The 19,917-nt window shown below is 33.8% G+C and overlaps 1 protein-coding gene across 1 annotated transcript in view; it reads left to right on the top strand.

The window, feature by feature from the left end:
• Nucleotides 1-9,645: 9,645 nt before the first annotated feature.
• PIGN (phosphatidylinositol glycan anchor biosynthesis class N) overlaps nt 9,646-19,917 on the top strand; it is a gene marked incomplete at its 5' end in the record, with an annotated part of 94,279 nt that continues 84,007 nt past the window's right edge. The window contains 5 exons of the mRNA XM_079717020.1: nt 9,646-9,866; nt 11,918-12,039; nt 12,890-12,988; nt 14,684-14,790; nt 19,253-19,377. Of these exons, the coding sequence (XP_079573146.1) occupies nt 9,646-9,866; nt 11,918-12,039; nt 12,890-12,988; nt 14,684-14,790; nt 19,253-19,377 (674 nt within the window). The remainder of the gene's footprint in view (nt 9,867-11,917; nt 12,040-12,889; nt 12,989-14,683; nt 14,791-19,252; nt 19,378-19,917) is intronic.

Below are 19,917 nucleotides of genomic sequence, written 5' to 3'. Positions count from 1 at the left end.
CCTGTATAAGCCCAGGTAAAGTCCGGGACTAGTGGGGGAGAGGTGCGGTGGCACCGAAAGTGGCCTCACGCCCGCCGCCGAGCTGCTTCACTTTTCCTTAGCACGTTTCACTTTTTCTGCTGTGTGCCGCCAATTGATGACATTTTCTCCGCACGTGTAGCAAGTGCCCAGGGCAGGGGCTGTAGTCAGAATGTGGCTTCCTTTCTCTTCCTTGCCTTCCCAGCCGTGTGCCCGTTTGCCCTGGAGGCCTAGGAGAGCGCCTTCTCTCCACCGAGTTAGTAGTGATAGGGCAGGATGCCATAGGGTGGGATGTGGGAGATGGAGAGAGTAAATGGAAAATGGAACTCAGAGGTTTGGATTTGCGTGCATCAGAGAATACCCTGATAGCCTCGACTTCAGTAGCAAACTGTTAGGATCTCAGGATTTAATACACAGGGATGCTTCAAAATATCAAATGGGAAAAGTAAACTTACTCCTAGAGACGTTCAATGACCCAGTCAAGTCAACTCCATAATAAGTATTCAAAGGAACTAAAATCAGTTCTCGTATGTCCAAAGCCATTCTTTCTCCGCTATGCCTTGCAACATTTCTGACTTGTACTTTTAGGCTGGAGTCAAGGTACTGACTGTGGAACTGAGAAATTGTTTTCAAACTTGGCTGCTTTTGACAGTTTTGATATCCTTTATCAAATGTTAGCACAGTATACTAAGTTTGGACAGTATACAAAGTATACAGCATATTGTATACTTTGGACAGTATATATATATTGGACAGTATACAAAAATGTTAGCACAAGTATACAAAGTTTGCCACTTTTGCACTTTTAGATTTCCCTGTCATTCTGCATAGGTTCTTCCTTTAAGCACCAAAATAGAGGTGGCAATAATTATGTTATCAAGTAAGTTATGTTACATTGAAGCAGTGGAGTATCTCCTTTAGGTCTGTGGAAAAATAAAAATATAGCGTTCTCATATAGCCTTAGGTCAGGTTATTGGTTTACATGTAAATGTATACCAACAGTTAAATGTCGGCTTTAATTTCAGTTTACCCAGGCTCAGTAAACTAAAATTTTCATTTGAATGAGGCTTTGGGTTTTTCGTTTTGTTTTTGGTAGAAGTTGTTTTTGATGTTATTAATACTAAGAATTCAAAGTATTTTTTATAGAACATTAGCTCCTAATGTTTGAATTCTAAATTTTTTTGTGTGTGAGCCATATATTGAAGAAAAGCCATGGGAAAGAAAAATCCTGGATCTTAGAAAAATAGTATCAAACTAGTCAATGCTGTTATATATTTCTTAGCTAAAAGGATTGCTGCTCCTTATTGAGTTTGCCAGAGAGACTGAAAATGGAACCAATTTCTGGAATGGAGGAATGGGAGGGATTAGGGAATGGCATGGAAAGGGCATGATTAGAAATGGGTTGTTTGTATAGTACAATATTTCCATCTCTGTAATGGGGAATTTTAGAAATCTTTTGTATTTAGGGTCCCTGCACTTAGGGTCTTCCCTTAGAGGATTGTGCTTATTAGGTTGAAGAGCCTAAAGTTCATATCCCAGTTCTGCCAATTATTTACTGTGAGACTTTTACATAGTTACTTGACTTCTCTCAGCCCTCATCTGTCAAGGGGATGCTGAAAGTATATAGAATTAGGAATGTGCTTGTCACCGTACCTGGTACCTATTACACAATAAATGTTATAGTCAGTTCTCAATTAATGTAATACTAGTATATGGAGAACATTTGACAGACTTTTAAAAATAAAGCAAAACAAACCTGTTGTCAATTGTTTAGTAGCTACAGCCAGAAAAAGCAATTAAGGTAGTAGGCCCCAAAGGGAATATCTTTAACTTAAGGTCTGATTTCTAAAATGAAAGTTGAAAATATCAATAGATTTAAAATATGTTTCCTCAGAGAGTTGTAAGAAATTGGATGTAGAAGTCCTTCCATGATTGGCTTCCTATAACACGTCTGTAGTTTCCTGATTCTACTTCGTATCCTATAATCATGGACTTGTTTATGTGACCTTCCAAGCCCGTAACAAATCAACTGGCCAGTCTCCTCAGTAAGTACTTTTCTCTTCCGCAATACATAGAGGTTTACTTACCAATTAAAAATGTTTAAGAAATAGTACATACTAGAATATTAATAATTGCTGATCTCTACTTTTAATAATTTGCTGTTAATATTGTTGAGAAATTTTCTTTCTACTTAGCAAGATCTGCATTAATTTGGTCTTTACAGCTAACGTTTCACTGAATAATATGGATAGTCATTGAAGTTTGTATCTTAGTGATGAAAATATAAAAGATCGCTTTTTTCCAAGCACTTAAATCATTTTCTTGTTTAAAAAATTATTTTTTGCTTTAGTAGTCTTAAAATAACCACAAGTAATATTTTAAATGCAAGTTTTTCATTGACTTAAAGTTTATAAGTATCTAATTTTTTATACATTTTTATACATTCTAATTTTTAACATTATTTTTCAGCACGTGGTAAACATCCCACAGATATAAGCTAAATAACTTTTATTTATATATGGTTATGTGTATTTTAAAATTTTTAGTAATTATTCATTTATTTTGGTGGTTTCCAAATGATTCATCCATGACAAAGTTTTCTTTTTCACTATATCTGAATAAAAAGTGATTTTTAAAAACCAGAAATATTAAGTAATAATATTGCTTAATTACATGTGCTTAGCAATAATAAAATAAGTAGTGTGTGAAGAATGGTATTTTGGAATCACCAAAATTTTATGTATAGTAAATGACTTAAACATAGAAGTTGTTGTGGTTGTTTTTAAGTATCCTGAATCTTCACAGTTCATGCGTATGTTCTGGAGGAGGAATAGAGAAACAAGGCAGCCTCTAGTGGCTATCCTGCATATTACATTTACCTTTGAAATGATAATTGTAAGTCATTTATTAGTCCTTAGTAAGTGCCCAGGACTGTGATGAGTGCTGGAGAAAGCCTGTCTTGCTGTCCTGGAATCAGCTTTAAATGATAGAGACAGACATTGCTACAAATAGTCAGAGTCATAGCTATATAATTGTAAACTGAAGTAAAGGTTTTGGCTTCTGATTTGGACTGCATAGTCCCTGAGGAAGTGATACTTGAGAGTGCAAGGTAGGAACTTGACTAGGATCCCACTGTCACTATATAACAGAGCTAGATTTTTATGTTTGCTGTTACAGCTTCAGGGTCAAAGTTCTCAAACACAATTTTTGTTTCACTACTTCAGTAAGGTTTTGGGTAGTGGAAAATTTGTATTATCCTTTAACACATAAACTTCGATACTTTATATAGAAGAGTTGTGTAATAGCAATGGAGAAAAGAAAGAACATAAGTCCAGGGAGTTATTTGTAAACACAAATGAAAGTGAAAAGTGATATACATATTTCCTTATTTATAAGCATGAAAAGGAGAGTACTCAGGTTTCCATGGTAAAGAGGAGTATTTAAATCAGTGTGAGCTTCTGTACATCTAGATATATACAGTATGTACTTTAGTTGTAAATAGTGTTTAAGATCTAACTGAAATGAATTAAGTACTTGAAAAATGACTTACTTTGCATAACTAAATATGATACCTGATAGATGGGGTCCTGAGCTAGACGACAGAAAAAAGGATAAGTGAATAGAATGATTTTGGAATAATAAATTTGACAGTTTGGATGAAATGGACAAATGGACAAATTAAAAGATACAACTACCAAAACTCACTCAACAAGTAGTAAATAATCATAACATCTCTCTGTATATGAAGAATTTACAGTTAAAAACCTTCCAGCAAAGAAAACTCTGAGCCATTTGTTTCATTGGTGAATTCTGTTACACAGAAAGGGAGAAATAATATAAATTCTACACAGACTCTTCCAAAAAATAAAAGAGGTAACAGCACTTCCCAATGCATTGTCTGATACCAAAACCAGAGAAAAAAGAAAATTATAGTCTAATATCTCTCATAAATATTACTTTAAAATGCTAAATAGTATTTCAGGAAATAAAATTCAGTAGTATATAGAAAGGATAATACTTAATGATCAAGTGGGGTTTATTCTGGGAGTGCAAGCTTGGTTTAACGTTTGAAATTCAATCAGCGTAATTCACCACATTGGGAGACTAAAAGAGAAAAACCGAATGATCATGATCATCTCAGTAGATGCAACAAAAACATTTGACAAAATCCAGCATTCATTCACAGTTTAAAACTCTTTGCATATTGAGAGTAAAAGGGAACTTCTTTAACTTAAGAAAGGGAATCTACAAAACCTGACAACTGACAACTTTCACCCTAAGACTGGAAACAAGGCAAGGATTTCTGTTGTTACTACACCTATTCAACATTATACTAGAGCTCCTAGACAGTACAACAAGCGTGAGACAAAAATAAAAAAGTGTAGATTGCTAAGAAGTCCTTTTTTCACAGGTGACATAATTGTCTCTTTAGAAAATCAAAAGGTACCTACATAAAAGCTACTATAACTAATAATTTTTCAGTGTTGCAGGATACAAAGTGAATGTATAAAAATCAGTGGTAATTTAAGAACTAACAAGGGGAAATTGAAATAAAAAATATCATTTACAATAATATCAAAAAATGAAATATGTAGGGATGGATCACAGAGGCATGAGGAAACTTTTGAGGGTTATGGGTATGTTCACTATCTTGACTGTGATTATTATACACTTTAAATATATACAGCTTATTATAGGCCAATTATGCCTCAATAAAGCTATAAAAATGCTATAAAGAATATTATTGGGACACTTCAAAAATTTGGAGTATAGATGGTAGATTAGATAAAAATACTGACGTTGAGTGTACTGAAGTTGATAACTCTACTGTAGGTATATATGGGAGTATCATTATTCTCAGGAAATAAACACTGAAGTATTTCGGGGTAAAGGGCCATAGTGTATGTAACTTATCTTCACATGGTTCAGATACAATATTATGGGACACACACCCCACCCCAAAGCTCCTACCTGCACACATGAGAGGGGTAAGTTAAAGAGGTGAGGCAGGGACCAGAGAGGTAAGAGGGAGAAAATGATAAAGCAAGTGGGAAAAATGTTAACGTTACATGTATATGGCTAAGGGGTGTATGGATGTTTGTACCACTATTGCAATTTTTCTCTGAATTTGGAATTGTTTGAAAATAGAAATGTTAACAATCTGTACTAAAGTGTTGTCATTTACAAAAATTCCTTAGGTGGGACACAAAATACAATCACCAAAAGAAAATTAATTGAACTTAATCAGAATTTCAAAGTACTGCTATTTGAGAAACGCTGTTTAAAAAGTGAAAAGGGAAAAAAAAGAGGATTAAAAAAAAGTTCATTAAATGCATGAGAAGTTGCTCAACGTTATTGGTCATCAGGGAAAGGTAAATTAAAACCACAATAGGTTACCACTACACTCCCACTAACTAACTGTAATTGAATATACTCAAGAGTGGGGGGAAACATTATAACAATATATAAGAAATTATAAAGCACATTATACTTACTATAAAAGTAAATTCTAAAATGACATTTATAGCCAAATTATAGAGTGTCAATAAAATAAAGTTTTAAAACAAAGGCATTGCTTGTAGGTGTGTTAAACAGTTTGGAAAAAGTTTGGCAGTTCTTTTTATACGTTTAAACATCTGCTTACCATTTAACCCAGCAATTCTAATTCTGCATATTTATTCAAGAGAAATGAAAGCATATATTCACAAAGTCATTTAGTGTTCATAGAAGCTTTATTTATAATAGCCCAAAATTGGAAACAATTCACATATCCATCAAGAGGTGAATACATAAACAATTTGTAGTGTATCCATACAATGGATCCTTCTCGGTATTAAAAAGGAACAAACAACTGAATCACAGCCGTGCATGAATCTCAAAAATGTAATACTGAATGAAAGCAGATACAATAAAGTACATACTGCATGATTCCATCTCAGTGACACTTCAGAATGCTAAAAATTAATCTTGCATCACAGAAGGCAGTGATTGCTTATGGTCAGAGCTGTGGGGACAGGGTTTGACTGCAGAGGAACATGGGGGAACTTCTTGGAATGATAAAAATATTCTATATCTTGATTCTGGTGGTTGGTTATATGAGTGTATATATTGGTCAAAACTTATAAAATGTAAAATGTCCATTTTTGTATATAAATTATACTTTAATAAAGTTGATTAAAAATTTTAAAATAGATGCCATTCATTAGAGTGCATCAGAAAAAATTTAGTAAGACTATTGACCTTAGAATAATTAACTCTAAATAAGTGGAATGTATTATAACAAGAACCCTTATACTCAAAAGAAAAACAATTGTATGAACTAGTGGTAATTTTTATTTAATATGCATATATTAAAAAATGGTTAAAAACATACATTAGTAGGTAATTTTTTGGATCTGAAAGCATTATCACAGGGCTCCTTGTTAGCATTGAAAAGTGGGCTACTAGATAATTGTATTTTTGCATACATCTTTTGATTGCCTAATATCCCACATATCTTCAGAGTCTTTCCTTGCTTTGGCTGGGTTCTTTGCCTCGTTCTCTGTGGTCCTACTAAAACATGTGGTCATGCGTATTCAACACGGACATGTGGTCCATGTCTATTCACTTTTCAAATTCTGTTGCTGAGCATAATACTTGCAAAATAGTAGGTTTTGAATAAGCGTTGTTGAAGTAGCATTCATTTTAGCCAAAATTACTTTGCCATTCATTTTAATAAGTTCCTTATAAAACATTGATTGAGCACCTACTTTCTCAGTAGGTAGGACATAACAGTGGTGAACAAGATATCAATCTGTGTCCTTATGGGGCTTATATTCTAGCGGAAGAGAATCACTTAGTAAATTTCAACAATAAATACAGAGTGTGGCATTGTTTAAATCAGGGAAAATGAGGAAAGGGTCTACTTTAGGGTGGTGTAGAAACCTTGAGGAGGCGACATTTGAGAAGATGGTGTGAAAAATAAGGAGCCCGCCATGGGAAGAGCCAGCTGAAGAGCCCAGAGGTAGTTCACTTGGAACCAATTTCTTTCTACGTTTGAAATCATTCCTCAGCACACAGATCTAGTGTCTCCTAGCTGAGGAAAACCCTCTATTGGCCATACATCAATTTTCATTTAAGAAAAGAACTTTTCTTTAGACTTAGCATTCTCCCAAAGAGCTGTACTCATCCCACTGTCTTTCCCTCCCTGACCTCCCATTTACTTTTGAGCAAGCACGTTCCTGGGGCTTACCTCTCACTATGTTGAAATTCCTCAGTAAGGTTAACAAGGACTTCAGTTTGCTGCCCTGCTCTTACTCCAGTCTTTAAGTGTATCTGATAAAGTTGACCACACCCTCCTCTCTTGAAACACTGATGTTAATAATAATTTCTGTGTTTGAAATCTTGTCCTTTAGAATATTCTGCTTAATGTCTCCTTTTTAATTCATCAAATTTTGTTTGTTGTACTGTGTGTATTTGAAGGAGGACTTGTGAGATAAGCAAGAGAAATATATATTGCAAGTGTTTAATTAATTTATCATTAGGAGAATCAGTATTCAGCTGAAACAATTATTTCCATATATAGCATATCAAAGGCCTTAAAGATGTTCATAGCCTTTGATTCAGTGACTGTACTTATAGGCAGTATCTTAAGCACATAATGTGAAATGTCTGAAAAATTAACATAAAAATTATATATAAATTTAGATTAATCGCATCGATACTTTTAATTGTAAAAACATGCTTAACAATATGGGGTGATCAGGAAAATTAAAATGCACCCGTAGAATAGAGTCATGGTAATGGTAAATGATGTGTAGGAAAAGGTGGGTTTTTTTGTTTTGTTTTTTGGTTTTTTTTTTTGCGGTATGCGGGCCTCTTATTGTTGTGGCCTCTCCCATTGCGGAGCACAGGCTCCGGACGCGCAGGCTCAGCGGCCATGGCTCACCAGCCCAGCCGCTCCACGGCATGTGGGATCTTCCCAGACCAGGGCACAAACCTGTATCCCCTGCATTGGCAGGCGGACTCTCAACCACTGCGCCACCAGGGAAGCCCCTGTTTTTTTTTTTTTAAATAACAGAAATGTTAATGTGTAATAAAGGCAAAAATCTATATAAAATTGTGAGCCTCTATAAAAATGTAGATAGGATAAAAATTGTAAGAAACTGTGAACAGATTTTTCTTTAGGTAGTAGAATTATAGGTAATTTTTCTATATTTCCAAACCTACCACAGTGATTTTATTTTTATAATCAGATTGTTATTATTAAGATGGGAGTTGCTATGTAGTCAAAGCTCATAAGGAAAATACATATTTATTCTGAGAGTGTTGCCTTAGATTGCAGAATAGCATCTACTCAGTAAGGGACTTATATAATTTGTGGAATATCTTTGATATTTAGTTGACTCTTGATTCTCCCAAGAAAAACCTGGCCCATAATTTGACCATTTTCTCTATTTTATTTTATTATAGCTTGAGTTTGATAAGGTTTTTTCCCCAATGTTTCAGTTTTTTTTGCAGGATATTTTGCCACCCTTTCCTTTCATAATGTACTTCTTGAGGCCAGGAAGAATAAGATGTATCTGTAATTAAATTAACTCATCTTTAGTGTTTTTCAGCCAAGCGTCACTATGTGTAACTAATGCAGTTACATTACAAGGACAAGTTAGAGTACTTTGCTGTTATTTGTAATCTGGGTAGAGATTCACCAACAAAAGCAAATTGTAGACTGGCTTGAAAAACACTCCCATGGACTCCCATTGATTTAGGCAGTTAATGGTATACTTTAAATGTGTTATTTAAATGTTTCACATTGCTTTGTTTTCCTTCCCTAAGTATTTGTAAGCTCATCAGATTTGTTACTGTGTCACTTTGGTGGTCTCTGTAGTTCCCCAATACACAATTATGCACTTAATACGTGCACAGAACATTTTTACTGAATGAATGAATGTAACCCTCTGCTTTTTTTATTGGTTCAGGGAACTAAAATAAAGTGTTCCCTTAATGAGTGTAAATCTTCTGAAGCAAAGATGAAATTTAACTACTTTTTCCTTCCCCTACTAAATGGACAAAATGCATGTTGTCTGCTCAACTTGGTGATAGTCAAGAGAAGCTAAAACTGTCCTGAGCTGATAACCAAAAGTCAAAAAAAAAAAAAAAAAAAAGAAGCACAAATAGGCAAATAATGTTAGATTCTGAGAATATCAATGGTTGTCACATGGGTAACCAAGACCACCATGAGTTATATTTTCTATTTTATACAGGATTTGACTTGACTGAACCCTAATTCATTTTAGGACTCATTTAATTCTTTCTCTGTTTTTTGATCCTATGTTAGTTTTTATGAGCTTAGTATGCATTTAAGTTTATTATAAATAGTTTATTGGTGCTAATTACTTATGATACTTGAACTTTTCTTTTTGTTTGAGTGTACTTTATCATATATTTTATTTCTGTATTATCTCATTATTAAATAATGCTTGTTACCATCATAAATGAAGGTGAAGCTGTGTTATGTAATATTTTAAAATATACAGTCTATATGTAGTCATCAGAATAAGAGAAAATATATATGATTGCACTAAGGCTTACCCAAATTTAATTTTGTTCCCTCCTTTCAGTTTTTCTTGAAGATTAGTTACACGGGATATGCTGCTGTACCTTATTTTGGGATTGCTTATACATTTGGTGTTTTTCGCCTCCATCTTTGACATTTATTTTACATCTCCTTTGGTTCATGGAATGACTCCTCAGTTTACGCCATTGCCTCCCCCAGCGAAAAGATTAGTGCTGTTTGTTGCTGATGGCCTGCGAGCAGATAAACTTTATGAATTAGATGAAAATGGAAATCCTAGGGCACCATTTATTAGGTAAGCATGTCAACTGGTACAAAGACATCTCTGGAAAATGTTATGCTAATACTGTTTATCTCACGTTGGGTAGAGGAATGATGATGAGAAAGAGAATAGGGCACATATACATTGGCCTTTGCCGTAGAGATTAGCAAGTTTATTTCCTTCTAGGAGTTATTTCTCTTATTGTGGAAGTTGATATCAGGTGAATCGAAATGAATGACCTTAGCTGCTTGGCCTAACTTGTCCTAATATCTGAAACCTGACTTACAACTCACTATATTGTCCTTTTCTTATTAATGACAAGCATAAATATTAGTGAATTGCCGATTACAAAGGTGTTTAACTAGAAAATACAGACTTCAACTCAAAATACATCTTCTATAAAATATATAAAGCCCTTCCAAGTCTATATCACTACATAATGTAATTTTGGATTCTATTAAGTGGCTTTGAAAAGAAATGTTTAATTTTGGGGGCTTAGGGAACTCCCGCAATCAACTGTTCTTTTTCTGATTCATAGCAAGCCCCTCAAAAGCCCTTCCTAATGCTGTTGTAGAGAGATTAAAACTCAAATTCAAGTGGAAATTTATCTAAAATCGTCTATCTTTCTCCTGCCCCTGTCATGATTTCTTTCTATCTCTTTACCCTATTTCAATTTTCCTTATAGTACTACTTAGCATGTGCAACTTCCACTAAGGCTGGGACTTTGTTTTATATACCACTTTATCTCTAGTTCCTAGAACATATAGGCAATTAATAAATATTTGTTGACTGCTAGAAGAATGAATGAACCTGAATTCTATGTTGAATTTCCAGGAATAAATTTATGGTGCCTCAAAGAAATGCATAATATACTAAAGTATGCAAATAAATGAGCGACTCAGGGCAGTAGGAAAATATGAGTAGGTAAATAAGATCAAGCATGGCTTAAGTTCACTACACAAAAATGTGTAACATAAATTTCTATGAATAGTTTAAAAATTGGGGTGATATATTTGGTTGAATTTCTTAGTTGTCAAAGAAAGGAGAGAAATATAGTTCATTGTAAAATTAATAAGATATAAAATATACTGGTTGTTAAGGCAAAGGCAAGGCTTTCTGGTACCACTTGCTTCTCCTTGGGGTGTTACATGGAGGGCAAAGGGCTCACAGTTGATGTTCCTTGTGTTGTATGCCATTCTAGCTTCTAAACCTTTTTTTTTGAAAGGTTTTATTTGTTCCTCACTGTTTTTTAAAAAATATGATCTGATCAAAATGTTTTCAACAGAAGTCTCCACATTTCTTTATACCTTCCTCTCTCTGTTTGAGTTCAGTTTCCATTACATAACTGAAGAAGTTAAAAAATATTTCTCCCTCAGCAGGTGGTTCAATGGTTTTTTAAGCCTTTTACTTTTTATGTATATATTTGACTAAAGTTGGTTTTATTATGAGATGTCAATATTAAAAGTATCTAAACCAGCACTTTTAGATACTTTTCTACAGAACATTTTGAGAGTTGAAAATTTATCTTGAAAGTTGTTATCAATGAATTAGTGTTTTATAACTTGTTGCTCTGCTGGCCTTTTACCTGCAACAGCATTACTGACAGTTTTGCATTTTCCCCGAAATTTTGCAAATCACTGTTAGACAACTTAAAGAATGTTGATACATTTTAACAAAAGAAATGTTGGCCTGTTTTAATCTCAAATTTAGGAAGATAATTTAACCACCATCACACCTAATAAAATTTAATATTGACAAAATAATATTGTGTATATCAGTGATTTCTTATGTAACATACCATTTCAGTACTTTGTGGCTTTAAACAATAATGGTGTATTTTGTCTTGTGATCCTGTACGGTGGTTGAGTGGTTCTTTGTCTCACCTGGGCTTTCTTGTGCTACTGAATCCAGCTGGTGAGAGGGATAAGACTGGGCTCAAGTGGGATCAGAAAGATTCCTTTCCTTCTTAAATTTTGATTCATTCTTTTGACTGGATTCCTTCAGTAATAATCTTATTTTTCTAAAGCCTTAACAGAGCATTTGATCATAGTCTGTGTTAACTATTCATCTATAACATCTTTTAGGAATATCATAATGCATGAAGGCAGCTGGGGGATATCTCACACACGTGTGCCAACTGAATCTCGGCCAGGCCATGTAGCCCTGATAGCAGGGTTTTATGAAGACGTCAGTGCAGTTGCCAAAGGTATTGTTATTTAGATGATTTTATCACATGAAAAATTTATTGCAAAAATATTGCTTCTTTAACACTGAATCATGACACAAAGTGAAGTATGTTTTGAGATACTTTTTCATTGGCCATGCTGCGTGGCATGTGGGATCTTAGTTCCCTGACCAGGGACCGAACCAACGCCCCCTGCAGCGGAAGCATGGAGTCTTAACCACTGGACCACCAGGGAAGTCCCTGTTTTGAGATACTTCTGACAAGTATTTTAGCATGCCTAACTCACATAAACACACACTGGGATTGACTCAAGAATTAAGCTTTAGCTTTTTTATTATTTTTTTTTAATTTATTACTTTTTTTTGCGGTACGCGGGCCTCTCACTGTTGTGGCCTCTCCCGTTGCGGAGCACAGGCTCCAGATGCGCAGGCTCAGCGGCCATGCCTCACGGTCCCAGCCGCTCCACGGCATGTGGGATCCTCCCGGACCAGGGCACGAACCCGTGTCCCCTGCATCGGCAGGCAGACTCTAAACCACTGCGCCACCAGGGAAGCCCTAAGCTTTAGCTTTTTATCATCCTGTGCTATTGATAGAATATGATTGGATGGATTCATGGATTTCCTAGATCTTAACACTCGAAAGGTCAAAAGTGATTCTATATTTTAGTAAGAAGTAAATTATCTATCGTAAGCTTTTTAAGAAAAATTGTAATATAATACATGTAACAAAATCTGTTATTAGTTTTGCATTTGTTCTGCAATTAATCCTCATTGTTATTATTTGAAAAATACTTCTCTAGGGGATATACTAATATTTCATCATGTATATATTACTTTTGTCATTGTTTGCTTTCTTTCTCAATTACCTGAAGGATGGAAGGAGAATCCTGTAGAATTTGATTCTCTTATTAATGAAACCAGGCACGCATGGTGCTGGGGGAGCCCAGACATCTTGACTATGTTTGCCAAAGGTAAAAGTCATTGATTATATTTCCTCAGCTACTAAATAGGCAATAAATCAATATGGTAATTTAAAATATATACTATATTTTATTGATTTTGAAATACATGTTTTTACATATTTAACATCTCTGAAATAAGGGTGTATATTACAATAGATAGACATGTCAGTTTGATTTTTTTTTCCTTCTTAGTTGTACTTGAAATGTTGAATTATACAGTTTTTAATACCTTGGATTCAATGAAATCGTATATGTATGACTCTTAACATCTAATAGCTTTTTAATCTTGGGCAAGCTAGATAACTTCTCTGAATTTCAGTTTTCTTTTCTGTAAAATGTGATAATAATAATAATAATTTCTATCTTCTAGGTTTGTTTTGGAGATTAAATAAGATAATTCATGTGAAACATTTAGCAAAATGCTTATTATGATGATGATAACTCCTCATTATGATGATGATGTAGACGTCTGGTTCATTTTACTTTGATAGATTATTACTAAGAAGTTAATAGATAGTCACATAAAGATTTAAATGTTAAAATTTATATTTATAACTTCTATTTGCATATATTCAGGATCATGCCATTTAGACTTATTGTATTTGTTGTATTTCTGTGTGCATGAATCTGCAAGTATTAGAACATCTCTTGATTAGAAAATTCATTTACATTACTTTCTAAAATCAGTTTGATTCCATTTGAATTTTATGTCATTAACTGCTTTTTAGTGAGAGCATTATGATCATTTCACCTAATGAAAAGGTTTACACTTAGTCAAGAATATAATTATAATAATTGTAATTACTAAAGATTATTATATGTCTCAAAAGCAAAACAGATATTCAGAATTTTCTGTATGATAGTCACAGAACATTATTATGTAGAGCAGGTCAAAAAACTCATACTGCTTGCCATTTATATACTCCCTTCTTTGGAAAGCAGTTAAGCTTTTTGGGGGACTGGTGGTGGTGAGGATGGATTAAGTTGCTATGGCTACCAAACTTACCTCCCTACTTCTGACTACAGTTGATAGGACAGGATGCCTGAATTGGAGATAATCGAATAAGAATGTTCCATTTCTTATGGCAACCCACAGACCCACTCAGATCTTTACTTAGAATGTGGGAAGTAGAATGGCTGAACAGTAGCATAGTATCATTAGAGCTAAGCTGATATTATAAGAGATTTGTCATTATTTTGTTATATCTCTTACTTATGAGCTATAAGAGCCTAACTCAGAAATTCACTAAGTTGATTAGATTCTTAATAAAATCCTACAACTATGTAAGATTAATATATTTGTTGACCCTTTCAAACTATTTGGCAATAAGCAATATTTATTCCCTTATACTGAGAAAAATGCACATATTTTATGAATAAAAGAATTGAAATATTTGAATTTTCTTCTTGGTTAGGGAATTTTGTAAAACAAATGATTTCATCTATTTTAGATTGTACCATCCTTAGATGCACAAATTCTTTGAATAGTTTAATCCTTACAGGGAGACAAACTTTGGTGTTTACTTTTGTGCTGTCGTGTATTCATTAGCACTGTGACTTTGGCAAGTTAATTAACTCACTTGTAGTGTATCTGTAAAATTGGAATATGTTACTGTGAGAACAAAAACAACAGCATATGTTATAGTATAAACTATGGTCCATGGCAGATCATTAAAAATTTTTTTCTCCAAATTTCCTTTACAGGTGCTAGTGGAAACCATGTTTTTGCACATAATTATGATGCTTACAGTGAGGATTTTGGTGCCCAGGATGTAACAAAACTGGATACCTGGGTTTTTGATAATGTGAAGGTATGTCCTATTGAGTGGCTAATCTACAGCACATGTATTTGTACCTAATGTACTAGAAACTGATTTGTTAGTAAATGCATCTTAGTTTTTTTTACTTGTATGAACTTGAAAGTACTTTATTGTAGCATACTATTTTAAAAAGACTGGATTCTAGGAAATTACACATTCTACAATAACCAATTAATAGAAGTTAAAAAAAAAAATTAAAAAAAATTAACTCTGGGCTTCCCTGGTGGTGCAGTGGTTGAGAATCCGCCTGCCAATATAGGGGACACGGGTTCAATCCCTGGTCTGGGAGGATCCCACATGCCGCGGAGCAGCTAGGCCCGTGTGCCCCAACTACTGAGCCTGTGCTCTGGAGCTTGCAAGCCACAACTGCTGAGCCCGCGTGCCACAATTACTGAAGCCCACACGCCTAGAACCTGTGCTCTGCAACGAGAGAGGCCACTGCAATGGGAAGCCTGCGCGCTGCAACGAGGAGTAGCTCCCACAACTGGATAAAGCCCGTGCGCAGCAACGAAGACCCAATGCAGTCAAAAATAAATAAATTAAATAAATAGATTTATTTTTTAAAAAATTAACTCTTAAATTCCATGTTTCTGACAGTAAAATGAGCTCTTGGTTGGATTTAGGAAACCTGCATTTCTTTCCTAGTTTGCTGAATCAGCCTAGGTAAACCTTCTTGATCTTTCTTTGACCACAGAACCAGTCTCTTACAAGTAGTGGGAACATGTGATTTGTTTGAAAGTCTTCTGAAAAATGCTGTTCAAATCTAATGCATTTATTATAACATAAAGTAGATGTTTAAAAAAATTGTACTTTAAAGAAAAATTAGATAAGCAAAAACAAATTCACAAGTTAATCATAAAAAATATTTGAATTTCATTAAGATATTGAGTTTTTTGGACTATTTGTTAGTGACAATCATCACAGCTTCACCAGGAATCCAATAGAATTTATATTTTCAAAAATTGTGTGAAAATCTCAGCTGTAGATATTGGCTCACTCCTTTCTGCCAATCTATTCTTTCTAATCTCCAAATTATAACTCATAATTCATCTGTTGTAAGAAGCATTCATTGATTGACCCTTAATGATTCTTCCTTTTACCAGTAGTGTCTTTGGACTGACGTTGCGGACTTCTCCATAATGTAGTCATTTTTATTGTTTGTTTGTAAACAGTCAGTATGTTTCTGCATTTTTCTTTGTATTTACTTATCAGGAATTAAGTGTTCAATGTGTTCTTTGATAAACCCTATTTCTTTTATCAGAATATTTTTCCTTGAAGCTTTCTTTTTTCATTTAACATATGCTTTTGTCAAAAGGGAAGACCTTCAAGTTAAATAAAATCTCTTCAAAAAAATAATTAGCAATTTATTTTGCTATCATTTCTTAATATAATTGACTTATATTAGTATCTGCTTAAAGGCCTTTGGCTTCTAATTTCATAAACATGCCAAAAATGTTCCAAAATCATGGATTTGATTCCTTGTGGATAGGCAGATATTGCTAATGACTGGCCTGATTTTATGCCTTTTTTACTTTACTTCAACACTGCTAGTTGGCGATATGATAGTGACCAGAAAAAAAATTTGCCTACAACTTCATAAGATATAATAGAGACATGTACATTAATCAATAACAAAAATATGAAATCATCAACAATGATTGGTGGTGTGAAGGAAAAATGCAGGGACTAAGAACATATCTTTAGAAAATTCTGATCTAAACTAAACAGTTAGAGGAAGACTTTCCTGAGAGTTTTGAGATAGTCTCTGGAGAAGTATAGAAGACAAAGAAATGGATGGATCTGGACTGCATATAGAGAAGAGTATTTCAGGCCAACAGCGTTATGTAAACTTGGGCCCTGAAAGGAGAGCCAGCATAATGGATTTGGGGAACTGAAAAAAGGGGAGGTTAGCATGGCAGGAACACTTGCTAGAGCACAGTCTGAGATCAGGCTAGAGAGGGAGTCAGGGGTCCAACCTGGACTTTGTGCCCTGGCCAGAGACTCATGCTTAATTCTAGTCAAACGGTTTACATATATATGCCAATTTCTACTCACTTTTTTAAAAACTGTGGTAAAATATCCATAGCCATCTCCTCTATTAGGTCTTCCATGACTTCCCTTTGCTTTACCCCACTTCCAGTTTGACTTAGAGAACCCTCTTCTATATTCCCTTAATACCTCTATCTTAGTACTTTATTATGCTATGCTGTAATTTTTGATACATTGGCAACAATTTCAATCCTATGGGAAAAGAATCTAAAAAAGAATGGAAAAAAAAAAGATGTGTGAGGACTAACTGTTCCAATACATCCCAGAGGATTAAAAGGAACTCTGCTTTTATTTAAGCTTACAACTGCCTATATTATAAGCCATTGGATCTAACAAGCATTTCTGTACTGTTTATGCAAAAAGGAGGGGATTTAAAAGCAAAACAAAACAACAAACAAAAAAACGCAAACAATTTCAATCCTATATACATCTTGTGGCAGAGATACTGTCTTTTTCACATTGTTAAGTCTAAATTCCTATCATGGAAGTGTCTGGTACGTAGATACATGATTAATTTAGATTAAATTCAACTCTGTAATAGAAAAAAAAATATTGCTTAGAAGTTCTATCTCAATAAAAGATAATGCCAGAAGTAGGCAGCCCGAGATTGATGCAGTCCAAGATTGCCATAGTGGTTCCACAATGTCATTAAGACCCAGTCTCCTAAGTTTCTCTTCTATCCTCAGGGCATGGTTTTAGCTTCAAAGTTGTCTTATGACCCAAGAGATGCTGGAGTTCCAGCCATTATTTTAAATGTTTTAGGCCAACAGTACAAGGAATTGAAAAGGACCTTCTCTCCTACTAAATTAAATTTATTTCAAAAAGCCTTAGGTCCACATAGTCCTTTGACCGAAATGTTTGACTTATATCTCATTGGCCATAACCAAAAAGGCACATGTAGCTTTGAGAGAGAATAGGAAATATGTAGGTTTTAAGTTTGGAGCACTGACATGTCCCATAAAATCAGAGATTTTACTTGGAGAGAAAGAGAGACTGCATGCTGGGGTAGTCATCTAGCAGTCTCCCATGAGGTATAATAAATATTTGTTAAGTACAAAAATGAATGAGTGTCTTTGAGCTAAGAAAAGTGGGGTTGGTGGGCATAATTATACTAAATATTGGGGGGAAAGAAGCTAGGAGTGTATTCTATCTCTTAGGTACCAAAGACCAACTTTTTAAAAGGCAGTGGGAATCCAGTAGGCTGAGCTCTGTAAGATTAGTGTTTCATGGCTTCACAGATCTTGTGTCCACATATGAATGAATAGCACTTTTTACAAAGCTGAATATTATCAGTCATGAAACAAATTGTAAATTTGACTCAAGTTCAATTGCTAAGTTTTTTTGTTTCTTGTCAGCTTTCAATTATATCTTTAGAATGTAATTCCTTTCTCTTGAAAAACTTGCCATTTCCATCTAAATTTAAAATTTCTTAGGGGCGAATTAGAATGTATTTGAAAGGGGCTAGGTAGAATATACATTTCATACATATATGAAAGGGGGCCATTTTATGTTTTTAAGGAGGATTGGTAGCATTATGTTTATGTTTTTAAAAAGACATTTCTATTCTTGACTAGATGGTTTCCCTGGCACCATTTATATTTTTAATGTTTGTAATAATGAAGAATTATCTGAAAAAATACTTCAGACTTTTGTTGGGAAGTTAAATACCTCTTATTCTTAAAATTAACATCTTCTATAGTTAATTTATGTGAACAATAATTATATATCTTGGCAGCCTGTTGACTTATTTAAAATAATTTAACAGTACTCTCCATAGGTACTTGCTTACATGTTCATGTGTATGTAAGCATAGGATGAATCCTTTTCTTAGAGGGCTTTATGAATCCAGTTTATCATTATGAAATTAATCATTTTTGAACCGTATTTCCTTTCATTAAGTGGACATTTTTCTATCATACAATGTGAAGAACAGATTCTAGTCTCGGGACAAAGGAAATAGGAGGCTGTTTGCAGTGTTGCAAATGAGAGACTATGGTTGGACTAGGGTGGTAACATAGAACAACAGAAGTATGAAAACATTTTAAACTCATAAAGCGTTCCTAAACTGTTGCCACTAGTACCGTTTTACTTTTGACTCTTGTCAAAATAGTTCTTCAATCTGCTATATTTTATTCAATGTTATGAGAACTTCATGAAAACGAGATCCCCTTTCTATAAACTTTTTTAGCCTAATTATAACACAGAAAATAGCTCACTCACTATTTGAACGTAGATGTCTGAACTGACAAGTACTTTGTGTTGGTAGGTCCTGAGGACAAATTTAAACAAAATAGGATAATTTAATTTTATAGTTATGTATAAATTTAATTAAATGTTTTCATTGGAATTACTTTTTAAGTAAAATGAATGAACTAAAATTTTTTAACTGATTTGTTACATATAGGAATTCTTTCATGCTGCCAGAAACAACCAATCTTTGTTTTCTAAACTAAATGAAGACAAAATAGTTTTTTTCTTACATTTATTAGGAATAGATACAAATGGACATGCTCACCGACCATCGTCAAGGTAATTTTAATGCTGTGTTTAATTTCATGGTTTTGAGGGAAACACCTGTTTGAACTTTTAAAATATTATTATAATGTTTTCTTTGTAATGATCACAACAGAACTTATATTTTAAATAACTCTAAAGTAGAATAAGTTCTCATTTATATGAGATGTAGTATGATATAGTGGCTAAAATCACATATGCTGTGACCACACTGCACATTAATATAAATAAAATATATCCTATATGTGTATTCCATATTCTTCATTTATCAGGTCAGAGAGAAAAAACTTATATTTTGGAAGTATTTTAGTAAATTTTGAAATAAAAAGCATTTTTATGGTGTTAATATTTATATCACAAAAAGATGTAATTAGCTGTTCCTTATGTTCCATTTAATCAGTGCTGTATCTAGCAGATAATAGTATAAAGTTTTGTATATGATGTTTCAGTAGTACTCCTTATATAAAACAGCGACTATTTTTCTCACTTTTGAAGACCATAAGAAAGAAAGAATTCATGTTATACTTTTATTCTTCATTTTGAATTTGATTTAGA

The sequence above is a fragment of the Hyperoodon ampullatus genome (genome assembly GCF_949752795.1).
Source record: "Hyperoodon ampullatus genome assembly, chromosome: 13".
NCBI lineage: Eukaryota > Metazoa > Chordata > Mammalia > Artiodactyla > Ziphiidae > Hyperoodon > Hyperoodon ampullatus.
This window is presented reverse-complemented; position numbering and strand designations above follow the sequence as displayed.